At 36.0% G+C, this 13,981-nt stretch overlaps 1 protein-coding gene across 1 annotated transcript; it reads left to right on the forward strand.

Moving 5' to 3' along the window:
* The first annotated feature begins 4,364 nt into the window (after positions 1 to 4,364).
* Positions 4,365 to 9,139, forward strand: LOC137747582 (nuclear pore complex protein NUP58-like). The gene is made up of 6 exons (XM_068487714.1): positions 4,365 to 4,858; positions 5,235 to 5,349; positions 5,946 to 6,416; positions 6,944 to 7,457; positions 8,213 to 8,253; positions 8,509 to 9,139. Exons 1-6 carry the CDS (start codon positions 4,509 to 4,511, stop codon positions 8,545 to 8,547), a joined length of 1,530 nt encoding a protein of 509 aa, XP_068343815.1. The 5' UTR covers positions 4,365 to 4,508; the 3' UTR covers positions 8,548 to 9,139.
* The last annotated feature ends 4,842 nt before the right edge of the window (positions 9,140 to 13,981 follow it).

Genomic DNA, 13,981 nt, shown 5'->3' on the forward strand with positions numbered 1-13,981 from the left:
GCGTCCAATTGTATAAGTCCAAAAAGCAATTGAACAGTGTGTTTGAAAGTGCTTTTAAAACGGGTTTGTTTGCGAGTGTTTTCAAAACAATTGAAAGCGCTTTTAGTAAAAATGTTTTTGGATTCTAAAAAGCATTTAAAAGTGCTTCATGCAAGAAGCACCTAATTGGTGCTTCTTGCAGGAAGCACTTTAAAGTGTCTTTTTAGGATTTACTTGCATTTTTACTAAGGATTGGTTCCAAAATAATTTCATCAAACGCACTTTCAGTCATTTTAAAAGCACTTTTAAACAAGGCTTTTGAAACCAATCCTAATACAAGTGAACCCTGAAAAAGTGCTGATGCAAAATGCACTTCAAATCAAAACCCAATCACACTTCTACTGAAGGAAAGGGATCATCTCTAAATCCCTTTCCACCTAATCCACCAAGTTTGTGATCCGGACAGTTGAAATTTGATTCAACAGCTACAAACAGAGGGCCTTTAAAAGTTATAACAACTGTAATTGTTTGATCAAATTTCAATGGTCCGAATCCCGAACTTGGTGGATTAGGTGGAAAGGAATCCAGCCCTTTCCTTTACTAAAAACGCTTTAGTCGTTTTAAAAGAGTGTTACTAGACTCACCCCATTGTTCTATTTTCCCACCCACGGTAGAAAGTTAACAATACTTATACTCTTTCTCCACCCACTTTTATTCTTGAAATATCTTAGATACAATTAACATCATCCGACTCAATTCAACAACAATCTCATCCAACTCAATTCAACAACAACCTCCTTCCCACTAGCAACAATTGTTTCTCTCTAGAAATTTGGAGGGGAAGGCCTTGACGTGGTCCTTTTAACTAGGAGGAGAAGGAGGATGAGCGACATCCATGGTTGAAGTTGAGTTTTATTATTTGTGAGTTCGATTGAGATGGAGGAAGGAAAATATTAGGTTGAAGGGTCAAGCCGGTGGAGGATAGCTGCCATCAAATTGGATGGGGTGGGTAGCTTATGGATGTGGGGAGTTGGTTGATGGGCTCTCCGTTTTTCTGCTAAATTTTCAATTTTTCACTTTTTCTTTTCTTTCAATTATGCCAAAGCAGCAGCTAACAACAAACTGAAATTCAAAGAAATTGGGTCTTTTTGGGTTTTGCAAAAACAATAAGAAAAAACTGGTTAGAATTACGGATAAGAAGATTCGTGGGATGCAAGTTCGGGAGAGTGAAGCTGGATTGCGAGAGGTCTGAAAGAGGAAGGGAGAGAGAAGGATTCTAGATTATTCAAGTATTTACGTCATTTGACATAAGGGGTAAACATGTCATTAAAAATAAATTAATAAAGGGGTGGGGAAATAGGATTGGGGATGGGATTAACAGCTGTCTTTTACAAATACAAACAGTCAACCTCCAGCCGTCAAACAAGACCAAGCTCCACATGGCTGCTTCTGCCTCTTCACCCCCTCTCTACGTATGGCACCAACTTCTGCACTCTTCTTCTCTTACTCCGCTTGCTCTCTCATCCAACCAAACAGCTCTCCTGTCCTCCATCACCACCGCCCCAATCTCTCGCCACTTTCTTTCCCGCCCTTTGTCACTGATTCTCCGCCGACCCATCTCAGCCTCCAAGCCCCTCGCCATGGCCGAGCACACTTCGAGCAACCCAGCCGCCCCGTCTCACAAGCACTCCAATCGCCTAGCCGGCGTAGCCGCCGAGCACAGCCCCTACCTTCTGCAACACGCCCACAACCCGGTAAGTTTGAATTTCCGAACTGGGTTCTCTGTTCTTTGTTGTTTGGATTGCTCTGCGAGCTGAAAGATTGAAACTCGACTGCGTTTTACCAGGTGGATTGGTATCCGTGGGGAAAAGAAGCTTTCGCCGAAGCTCGAAAGAGGGACGTTCCCATCTTCTTATCAAGTAGCTTTACTCTACCCCTGTTTTGTTTTCTCTTTGCGAGTGTCGGAATTTGGCAGTCAGCTGATATGTGATTCATTTGATCGTTGCAACTGCGTTGGTTTTGTATGCAAAAGTCGGATACAGCACGTGTCATTGGTGAGGTTTCTTGTTCGATTTTTGGGAAGTTTGATTTTAATATTCTAGTGAATGAGGACTAATTAGTTTGTGTGGGACTGTCAATAAGGTGTCATGTTATCGTTATGGAGGTGGACTCTTTCGAGGATGAAGATGTTGCGAAATTGCTGAATGATTGGTTTGTTCCCTCATTTCCGAATTGGGAAAAAAATTTACATCAAGTTTTGGGAAAAAAATTTGAAAAGGGTTTTCTTTACCTTGCAATGCATGGCAAGAGGGGGCGTCATTTTGCATGAAAAAATATATTTTGAAGAATACGAGTTTGATAGTTTCTTGTTACGGTAAGAGAACTAAAACAAACATAAACAAAAAATTAAAATTAAAAAATGAAAAAAAAATTGAAAACAGCGGTTCGGTATAAAGCTAGCGATTTTCTCTTGGAACGGTTGCTAAAGCACTAGCGATTATTCTGTGGAACTGTTGCTAACAAACTAGCGACAGTTAGTGTGGACAATCGGTATATAAGTACTGATCGTATCCTCTTCTATTTCATTTATTTATTTGGAAGCAAGTTTACGATTTATCAAACAGAACATGAAAAATCCACATGAATATCAAACAGAACATGAAAAATATGCAAGGTGTAGGGCATTTTAGGTTGCTGAGCATGAATTAGAAACTACTAGCATCAATTATAAAAGAATAATATATATATATGTATAAATATATATATATATAATAATAATTAATATTATATATTTTCGGTTTGGTATGGGATTCCCGAAATATCGAGAAGCCAATCCCGAATCCCATACCGAAATTTTGGGATTGGTTCGGGATAGCATCCCGAAAATTTCGGGAATTTCGGTTTGGGAAATTTTTGGTTTGGGATCGGGATTTTTTCGGTTCGGTTCGGGATTTTCGGGAATTTTTTCCACCCCTAATCCTGATGCAGCCTCAATAATGGTTCCTCTAGTACAATATTTGCAAACCAATGGTCGCCCCCTTCTCTTCAACGCGTATCCATGTTTCGCATACCGCGATCATCCGCAAGAGATTAGGTTAGACTATGCATTGATAAATGCACAGAGGTTATTGTACAAGATGGAGCATTGGGGTACACAAATTTGCTTGATGCTTCACTAGATGCCCTTTACCGGGCACTTGAGAAAGTGGGGCACAAAAGTTGAGGTTGTTGTGATCAGCGAAACACGTTGACCTTCACAAGGAGAAGGAGAAGAGCCTGCAAATATTGAGAATGCTAATACATATAATACCAATCTGATCAAGCATGGGCAAAGTTGGGACACCAAAAAGACCGGGAAAGGGATTAGAGGCTTACATTTTGGCTTTGTTCAATGAGGATCTTAAGCCTAAGGGAAGTGAGCAACAATGGGGATTGTTTTATCCTGACATGACTGAGGTTTACCATGCTGACTTTAGGGAAAGTAATATTTGTTGGTAATGTATCATTAGGAATAAAGAATTGTTACCGTGCTAATAGATATATTGGTAAATTTTATTGTTATTAACTAAGTTAATTATGAATTATATATTATTTGTTAACTAGAAAATGGCCGAAGTACAAAGTCTTGCGAATACGCCCATTACTCTACTGTGTAATGAGTTTGCCTATTGTCGTACTATACACATTGTTTTTAAATGACGTCGCTTTTCCATTACATAATTTTTATGAGGTACAAAGTTTTGATGTCAAATTGGAGTAATTCTCGTGTCCACTCACTAGATCACGTCATACATCCACACATAATCTAAGCATGTTCTTGTGTAATGGACTATCAATTTGATTAACTTACCAATCAAGAGTAATACGGTAATCAAAACTACGTATTAATAAAACATTGTTTGTCAAAAAAAAAAAGAGTAAAATTACTACCATACCCTTTTAATACAAAACTAAAAGAAGATATTAGAAAAGAAAATAATGTGGGTATTAAAGACATTTTGTACAAACAAGCCTTTACTGTTTTTTTTTTCTAAACCTCAGAGCTATATCATTTTATCACTACCTTCTCAACTCATTCACTCTCTTTCCTAATTGCCAACCCCTATTTTTTGGGGATGCCTATCAACTTGGTAAAAACAAATAACTCCTCTCATAAAAAAATTAAAATAAAAATATTTAAAAAAATATAAAAAATATATTTCTCAACACAGAAAATATGTGACCTTTACTAATTACGTATTAATTTAACTTAGCGATGGTGTGCTCCTCCTAAAATAACTACTTTCTACTTCTTTTCCATTTTCCTCTAGTAAAACAAAAACACTATTTATAAGGTGTGACGAGAAAAATCGGATGCAAAAAATAAAAGATTTCATTCAATTTATTCGTCCAAGTCCACACTGAACAACAAAGGGCGGGTCTTTTTCCAGTTGCCCTTTTTCCCTCACTAGGGTTTTGAAACAGGGGTCTCTTCGTCCTCCCCAATTTTCGAACCTCAATCCCAAAACCAGCCCACAGTAACCACAACAATGGCGTTCGCGTCGTTGTTCTCTACGCCGCAGCCACAACAGCAGCAGCAGCAGCAATCGCCGTTTCAAACTCAACAGCCCTCACAGCCCTTTCTGCAAAGCAGCTCTTTCTTCTCCCAACAACCACCGCAGCAGCAGCAGCAACAGACGCCGCTGTTTCAACAGCCGCAATTCCAGCAGCAGCAGCCGCTGTTTCAACAGCCGCAATTTCAGCAACAGCAGCAGCAACAACCGCAGCAGCAGCAGCAACAGCAATTGTATTTGTTTACTAATGACAAGACTCCGGCGAGTTATGGTACCAAGTGGGCGGATCTCCATCCGGATTCCCAGAAAATTCTTCTGCAGATTGAGTAAGTTTTCTTTAATTTTTGCAAAGAAATTTTTAGCCTGTTATCGGTTTTTCATTGTGATTTTTTGGGGTGTTTGGCCTGATTGGTTACTGAGAAAATGTAGGAAAAGAAAGCGAAATTTTGTGTCTTTTTCGTTGTGTAAAGTAGTATTATGCAAAATTGCTGCTTTAGATTCTGTATAGTGAATTCTTTTTTTTTTTTGTCCGATATTTGTTGGGTTTTAATTAAAGTTCAAAACTTGGGTTTAGTTGGTATTTAATTCCAAGTGTAATAGTTCAGAACTTGGGTTTATTTTTTCACTCTTATAATTATGAGCTGACCTGAGATAACCTATATGGTTTTTGAGGTTCTGTTCTGAACTATTGTTTGCTCGTAGGGAACGGATACTGGGGTATAGGGATGAAAGCCAGCGGCTGGATCAGTGTAGTCGTCTCTACGATTCCTCCATTTCCAATGATGCTTTCGAGCATGATGCAAGTCGTATTCTTCAGGTTTGTCTCTTGGACAGATCAAATTTTCTCATTGCGATTACTGTTTATTTTTTTCTGGTTGCAATCTTGTTATTATGAGTTGGTCATTGTAAGCAAATTGCTTTTGTTTTAGTGGATTTTGTACTCTGGTGTATATACTGTTATACTATATAGTTTACACTGTGGGGCTCGTTTTTGTACTGAAATGGAAATGGAAGGATGTTAATTTTTCCCAGTCCTCCTCAGTCCAATATCTACTTACAGGAGTATGTTTTTTTCGGCAGTTCGATTATCTTGTATGTACATTATTTTTATAAAAGTTGAAAAGTATTTAACTTGCAAGATCTTATGCTCAATTCTGAATGACTTCGTACCTTTACAATAGAAGTGCATTGCATAGTACTGATAGGTAAAAGGGTTGACTGTACCTCATCGTTTGTCTGATGTAAAGACTTAAATGCTACCCATGAATCTAAATAAATTAGAAAGGTCTGGCACAAGTTCTAGAATTTTCAATGCCATTTTCTTTGTGATTGTGTCAATCAGTGCTTTTGCATGCCTTATATTTCTAGTTGTCAATGTATGGTATGATTCAATTTCTTATGTTATCTATACAGGAACTTGGGGGAATTGGTACTTCCATGGACCGACAGAAAGCTCTTTTGCAGGAGTTGATGGCTATTGTGAAAGACATGTTGCGGAACAGCGAGGTTGCTGTTCGTTCTTTTATGATTTTACGCCCAAGGTTTCTTCATCTGAATGCAGGAAGTACTTCAAATGCCACTGCCCCATCACAAGCTCCTGGAGCAACAGTACCACCAGGTTCAAGTAGTCAACTAACAACTAGTTCTATAGTGCCAGTTTTTGATTTCTACAACGGGATTCCGAGGAAACCATCTCCGTTCCTACAGCAAACAATTGCAAGATTTGAGAAGTATCTTGTTGAGTGTCGCCAGTGGATTGAGGAATTAGAGCAGCTGCTTCTAGACTCTGAGAGGAACCCAGCCAATGATAGATCCTCGTTGTTGCTGTCTCTTCCAAAAGTCATGTCAAATGTGCATGATTTTTTCGTTCACGTGGCAGCTAAGGTGAAAAAAATTGATGATGTTTTTTTAGTTAACATTATTCATACAATTATGCAGTAAAGTGTACTTCATTATGCTAAAACTAGCATTTGGTTGGTGTATATATGACAGAGATGATTCCTTCCATAATTTATTGTTCTTATATTTTAACTTCTTGTAAAAAAATCATTTTCATATCTCGTGTTTGTGGATGGAGAAAGATTTGCATGACCTGAATCTAAATTCTTGTTATTTGATATCAAATACAACTTGAGAACAAGGGTATTTTTGGAGTACCAATTTACTTGCATAAATGGTAATTTTTTTAGTACTTTGTATCATTTGAATGGTTTCAAAGTAAAATAAACAATGAAGCTATAAAAAAGGTCATTAAAGTTCTCATTTGTTTAATGCATGTGCCCTTGAGTTTATATATATATATATTATGGTTTTCCCTCCCCTCAACTACATGCTTATGTGTGCACAAATGAAGCAGCATTCTGTTTCTTTGCATGTATGATTACTAATCAATGATATAATGTGTTTTTTAGGTGGAGAGTATTCATCAGTATGTTGTGTCCATGAAAACAGCTTATCTTGTTAATGAGCGCCGCCAAGGGTATGGGAATGATCCATTTCTCGAGGCTGATCGGCGGGAAACAGCTAGGCAAGAAGCTGCTGCTAAGAGGGTGCATCCAACTTTGCATTTACCTGCAACGTTGCAACCATCAACACAAGTTGCTGGATTGTTTGCTAGTTCAGGAACCCCTGGGACATCTACCACCCCACAGACGTCTGCTGCAGCTACCATTACAGCTTCATCTGGGAGTGGACTTTTCAGTACCCCTTCTGCTTCATCTGCTCCAGTGTCTTCCTCTCTATTTGCTACACCACCCACTACGGGTCCTGCATCTTCTCTTTTTGCAACGCCATTTTCTACGCCCCAGGCATCACTGTTTAGTTCTTCATCAGCATTTGGACCTGCTTCAACTCCCTCTCTTTTTGCCAATCCTGCTCCAGGCTTCGGTTCTACTCCAACTATTGGAAGTTCATTATTTACTTCAGGTTTCTTCTGATTCTGCTTAAACCTACTTCAGGATTTCTACATTTAACTAAAAAATTTTGGTATTTCTTATCATTCTCTAATTTGAGAACGGAAAGATGGTTTTGAGGCATTGAATGTGTTAAATGGAAATCTCTCTTTATGATAGTGTATGCTAGAACCAATGCATGCAGAAGTCTTATGCTATAAAAGTTTATGATTTTACTTCCCAAGATTGTCATGGTTCTATTTTTTTTTTTTTTTTTTTTGTGGGCGGTTCAAAACTTACCAAGGAGCATTTTGTTTGGCATTACTGGTTGAAATAGCATTATGCATAAGCAGTGTCCATGATAGCATGTATGACCCTGGTTTGTTATTGTAAATTTATTAGTGGCCGCCATGTGGTTCTCCACTCTTCGCTCTGTTTTGAGCTATACAGTTTGGGAGATTTTATTGTTAGCCCAGTAGTTTATGTAGACTGAGGATTGGTATCCATTCTGTATTTGGACTTGTTCTCGTTGAGATGACATAGATGTAAATGAGTTGTCTTTAAAGATCATTTACAACGTAACCATGAAAACTTTGATATAATTCACGTACACAATTATACAATGTTGTATGTTACCAGAAAAGATTCTACAATGTTGTAAATATGTAAAATGTACATCTTGTATATTGACGTAACTCAATTAACTCTACGGGTAATATTGGTTGGCACATATGTGAATCTTTTATCGTAATTTAGGCTTGATTGTCCAATACTTTTATCACTTTACAGGTAGTGCTGGATCAGGGCTGAATTCTAGCTTTACTGCAATGGTTAGTGAATTTTCTTTCAGCTCTCTTATTTCGGTCACGTTGCACTTGATATTACTCAAATTTTGCTCCGTAAACAAACATGGGCTTCAAAGATTACGAAGCTAATACTAATCAAGTAATTTAGTTATTGTTTTCATGGAGAATAGCTCTATAATGCAGAGATGGGATTAATTTTCCATCTCTAGTAATATAGTTTACTTGATGTGCAGTATACATCTGCTGAATATTTTCTTCCCTGTATTCTAACAATTGCAGAAATCAGCAAAGCCGAAAAGTCGAACTAGCCGCCGTTAGCTACAGCTGTTTCAGGGTCAAGAAATCTGGAGGAAAGCAGCAAAGTATGTGTTTTTTAAGTGTCAACAATTGTTCTCTTTGCTCAACGCGACTTGCGTGCGGCTTCTTTTGCTGTGGAATTGATGGATCTCCAAAAAGTTTCACTGAATCCATGTCCCAAGAGGATCAAAATTTCGTTCAGAATGCTACTCCGGCATGTCATCTGAATACTCGCCTTCTAGCTGCGGTTGTCTTTTCCTGTTGGTAGCTGACATGCCGTTGATGTTTTGTGACGTTGCAACGTGAGGTTAAAACATCCGTCCGGCACACTGAAAAATTTAGGGAAGAATTTAGGTCCCATTTTTCTGAAATGTGTTGACAGGAAAAATTGCAGAGTTTAGTCCTTCGTCATGGAGAGACGGTGTTTACTGGTGGTGTCAAATGAACATACCAAAAACGTTGTATTTGTTTTGATTACCCAAACTCTAATCTACGGTTACCTAAGTTCGTATCTTTTTCGTAATTTAGATGAATTTAATGTAATTATTCTATCGTTGTAAAAAAGAACCGTAATGCCAAATAGTGCATCAGACGACCATATTGATTTTGTTCACTCTTGATATAACAAACAAGTGATTTTGTTACGTCCAAGCTCATGTAATAGCGACCATATTGTTACTCATTATTATAATTTGTCGATCGTAGGGCCGTCTTTGAGATGGCAACGCAACGTCATGCAACGCATGTGACTAATCACTTGATTTGACATGATACAACCAAGTAATTTGCCCATGCGAAGTACTTGTCATGTTTTTACGAAAGAAATGCTAAAAACTCAATTTATGCGGATGAGCATTGGCATCATTTAAGAATCAAAAGATGAGCGTTGGCACATGGGTCGTTAGGCCCCCTCTTCATTGGTGCACATTTTCAACGAGGATGAACTTCCTTGTCTACAAAAGCTCGACTTTTGGTTTGTATTCCGGAATTGGCTTTGGAACAAAATGGTTTCATGTTCTTTCATCGATTGGTTATTCCTCTTTGTTCATGTCCTCCTTTTACTTAGGATTCGTTTAGAAGTGTTTTTAAAATAATTGAAAGTATTTTTGAAGAGAGTGCTTTAGAATCAATTCTTAGTAAAAAGATGCAAGTGAATCTTGAAACAACACTTGAAGCGTTTCCTGCAATAAACATATATCTAGTGCTTCTTGTAGAAAGCACTTTAAGTGCTTTTGGAACCTAAAAACACTCAACAAAAGCGCTTTCGGAACCCAAAAACACTCTCACCAAAAGTGATTTCGGAACCCAAAAACATTCTCATCAAAAATATTTTTAATCATTTTAAAAATATTTTCAAGTAAAACGTTAATATTTTTTAGTGTTTTTGTGGTGATGTTCTTGCACAAGTTGCGGCGTCTTGTTCTCTTATTCCCCATAACACTCCTTTGCTTGTTAATGCATTTACAGTTTACCGAAAGGCAAAAAAAACCCAATTTTCTGCTGATGGCCAGGAGCAAAAAGCAGAGTGCTTTATGGCTTCCCCATAAATTGACGAAGAAGATGAAGACGGCCACGTTTCCTGATCCCCGCCGTATTGGTGAGAGTAAACTGACTTTTTTGCTATTAGAATTTTCTCGCGTGAACACTATGTGACCAACATGAACGGAATATTAGATAAAAAATAAAAAATTTCATGGCATGAGGAAATTTAGCTAATTATAAAAAATTAGGGAAGGTAATTCATTAAAATTAAAGTTAAGCTGAGAAATTGTGTTATAAGAAGCAAACTCAAGGTGCCTAATTTCTATATATAAAATCAAACTCACCTAAATTACTGTGAAAGGTCTTGTATGAAATATTAGACCGAAAATGTATATAAAGTAGAATCAGAACCTAACACCCACAGCCGACTAATGAGCAGATAGGTTTTGACATAAAAAAAAAAAAAAAACAAAAAAAAAACAAAAAGAGAGCAGATAAGTCGTGGGGTGCCTATTTCCTAAACGAGTGCAAATAAAATGATGTGTCACTAATAAAAAAATAAATATGTTAATCAACATTTAAGTAATAATCAAATCATCAACTTTTATGTCATTTAGTTTACAAAATCCAATCAACAAATTTAGTCTCTTTAGTATTATCATTCCTAAATTATGTGGTGAAACGATTTTGTCGGTACCACTCAGTTTGAAGACTATAAACCAGCCGCATGACTAAAATAAAATTTTGCCGTAAGGCATTTCTGTTCAACCCATTATGTTCCTAGTTCAGACTCTTTCTCCTCTAATGTAGCTTAGAGTAGTAATGTCGTTCCTAATTAAAAATTTTGAAATTTCACCAAATTTCATAAATTTGTGTTGTCCATCTTTATAAATTGGTGATCCTTTGGTGTAGCGTAGCGAGCTTTTAATGAAAAAAATTTGTACTTTCACCAAATTTCACAAATTTGTGTTGTCTTTTATAGGATAGTGTTATTCACACACATTTTTACATCCCACACACTCTTGTTAATTTTTATTCATTTATCTTCTTCAATTCATTTGATTAAATTGTCGAAAATTAAGAGGAGAGGGTGGATAGCACCACCCTTAATAAACTAGACTAGTCCTAATATTGGCTAAATGGACTTCTTCCCGTCTTAATGATATAAATATGATCTATATATATATATATATATATATATATATATATATTCTTATGTTTGATAAAATTAATATATTTTCTTATGTTGTAAGAAAATGAATTTGGATCACACATATAAAGAAAAATCAACTTATCATTTTGATGCACAGTTAGCCAAGATAAGGGTAACATATTATTCCGTTAGAACAAATTTTTGAAAGTAATTTTCACACTTTTCTTTTCTCCTCTTTCACTATTACATTTTCGTCTGTCATTTAAATTAAATATATCAAAAAAGAATTAAAATACCAAATAAAGATAAAAAAAGAGAAAACGAGAGTGTTAATATGGCTTTCCTAGCTTTTTCGTTTGCAAAAAGTAAAGAAAGCTTTTTTTGTCTAATCTAGGAAAATGTTAGGTCTTCAAAAGTAGCTTGAATAAAATGAAAGTCATTACAATTATTATATTATTATTTTGTAAAATAATAATAAATATAATAATAATAATAATAATAATAATTTTACAAAACAATAATATAATAAATTAAGTGCATCTGATGATGTCCAATTCTTCAAAGGATCTGGAACTTGCAAAGTGCTTAGTGAGGACAAGTTCTGTCTTTCTTGAAGACTTGTCAAAGATGAAGAATTTCTCAAACGGCGGATTTGGGTCGGTCCCTCGAGTTTATGTCGTCTGTAATGAAAGATAAAAGGGTTATCCACTACGGAAAAGGATCCTCATTGAATTTTTTTCTTGAAGATTTTGAAGATTCTGTGATCGTGATCTTTCATTGTATATCATACGGTCAGTTTTCATTAGGTACTATTTATTAAGGTTCTAAAAGACGTTAGACACTAATTGGGCGGCGGGCTAGGGCCTAGCGCCTAGGCGGAGATCTTTAGAACAATGTTATTTATATTTAATTTTTAATTTTTAAATTTAAAATGATTTCTGATCGCACGATATACGATGAACAATTACGATCACAAGATTCCTGGAATCCCCAGGAAAATGATCCGGCAAGGATCCATTTCCATCAACTACCATAAGGGTAGCCTAGTATTAGGGAAAAATTTCAGGCCTGCACTTTATATGATACATTTTTTGGTTTGATTTCTAGTGTTAGTGAATCACACGCTGGTAGCCAGAGAAAGGTTAAAATGTTTTTGTGAGTCTTTTTGATAAAAAAAAAAGGTAGACTACCGTGATGAAATCACCCGCTGATTCTCTTTTCCGAAAAAACAAAATAAAGGATTAGCAGGTGAATTTCAACAGTGAATATAGTGATAAAAAACAGTGGGGTTAAAAATGTGGTGGAGATTAAGGGTGCTGATCATATGCCAATGTTTTCCAAGCCCCGACAACTTTGCAATTCGCTTTTGGATATAGGAAAATAAGTATACCTAATTAAGTTGTACTTTAAGTAAAACACATGCCATATGCTATGCTATTTATTTATTTATTTATTTTTGATAATGCTGGAAACGTCAAACTTGTTTACCAACTAATGTTTTACCAAGTAATGTACAATATCGTACTTGTTAAAAATAACTGAGATCGAATCATTAAAACCATATACATAGCCACTATTCATTTGAAATGTGAAAATTTTGGTTATATGCCCTAGTAGAATACCAGTCTAAGAGTTTAGGGTTGTGAATTAAGAACATGAGAGATTGGAAAATGAAATTACCATAAAGCGAAGAGTGAGAGAGATCAAACTCTCAATATTGTTGGTTCATTCTCTCTAACTTATGCTTAAGATTGAGATCACAACATTCCGATGCCAACAACTCACACTCGTTTTCCATTTATACAAGTTTTTTTTTTCTTTTATTGTAACCAAAAGCGTGAAAAATTTAGACCATGTCATACAATAAATCAATCATAGTAATTTGATATTAAACTCATTGTTTACAAAAATTGAATTTAATACGTAGTATTAAGTCGCTCTGTGTATACGAATTTAATAATTGAGAAGTTGACATATTCGTTTTCGGTCTTGATCAATCATATTGGTTCTTACTAATTTGATTTAAAAATCAGACAAATTAATTTAAACATATGGACCAAATCGACATATGCCTATTTTGTCCAACCATCTGAGTCACGAAGCAATAACTTAGTGATGTGGGGGTTTCAAAGTCAATAATTATGAGCAGACTGAATTTATTGGAAGAAGAAAACAAGAAGCCCTTGAAATTATGGCCCTATTGTTTGTCAAGTCTGGCGATCGGTTTGAATACTTGGATCCTCTCCTGAGCCAATGGAGAGGATCCTCCTGATCAAGCATTGTGGATCGTTGGATTTTCATTCAACGGTTATAATTATCATAACTTTAAAGGGACATTCCTATTTGTAACCGTTGGATAAAAATCCAACGGCCCACAATGCTTGGTCAGAAGGATCTCTCTATTGGTTCATGAGAGAATCCAAATCCTTCGTTTGGTATCAAATTCGTGTTTGACTTTTGTTTTTATGTTTTGTGGAAATACATGGAACAAAAGAATGAAGAGTAAATAAATGATTGTGGAAGAGATGTCGGATAAATGCACAAAGAAAGACACAAATTGAAACTTAAAAACTCAAAGCTTCGAACTATAAGGCCGTTTGATAATCATATTTTTACATTTAGTTCACATTATTTTGGAAGGGTAGTGATTCCTGTATACCTTTCTTTACTTTGTGCATACCCTTTATGAATCTTGAACGTTAATTTTACCATATTTGTTCAATCTAACGGCTACGAAACTAAATGGCTGTGTATAAGGTGAGAAATAATGTGTTAAAATCATTTCTCTTTTTGAAAACTGCAAACAAAAAATTTATTTGG

Source organism: Pyrus communis, chromosome 10 (assembly GCF_963583255.1).
Source record: "Pyrus communis chromosome 10, drPyrComm1.1, whole genome shotgun sequence".
In the NCBI taxonomy this organism is placed as follows: domain Eukaryota; kingdom Viridiplantae; phylum Streptophyta; class Magnoliopsida; order Rosales; family Rosaceae; genus Pyrus; species Pyrus communis.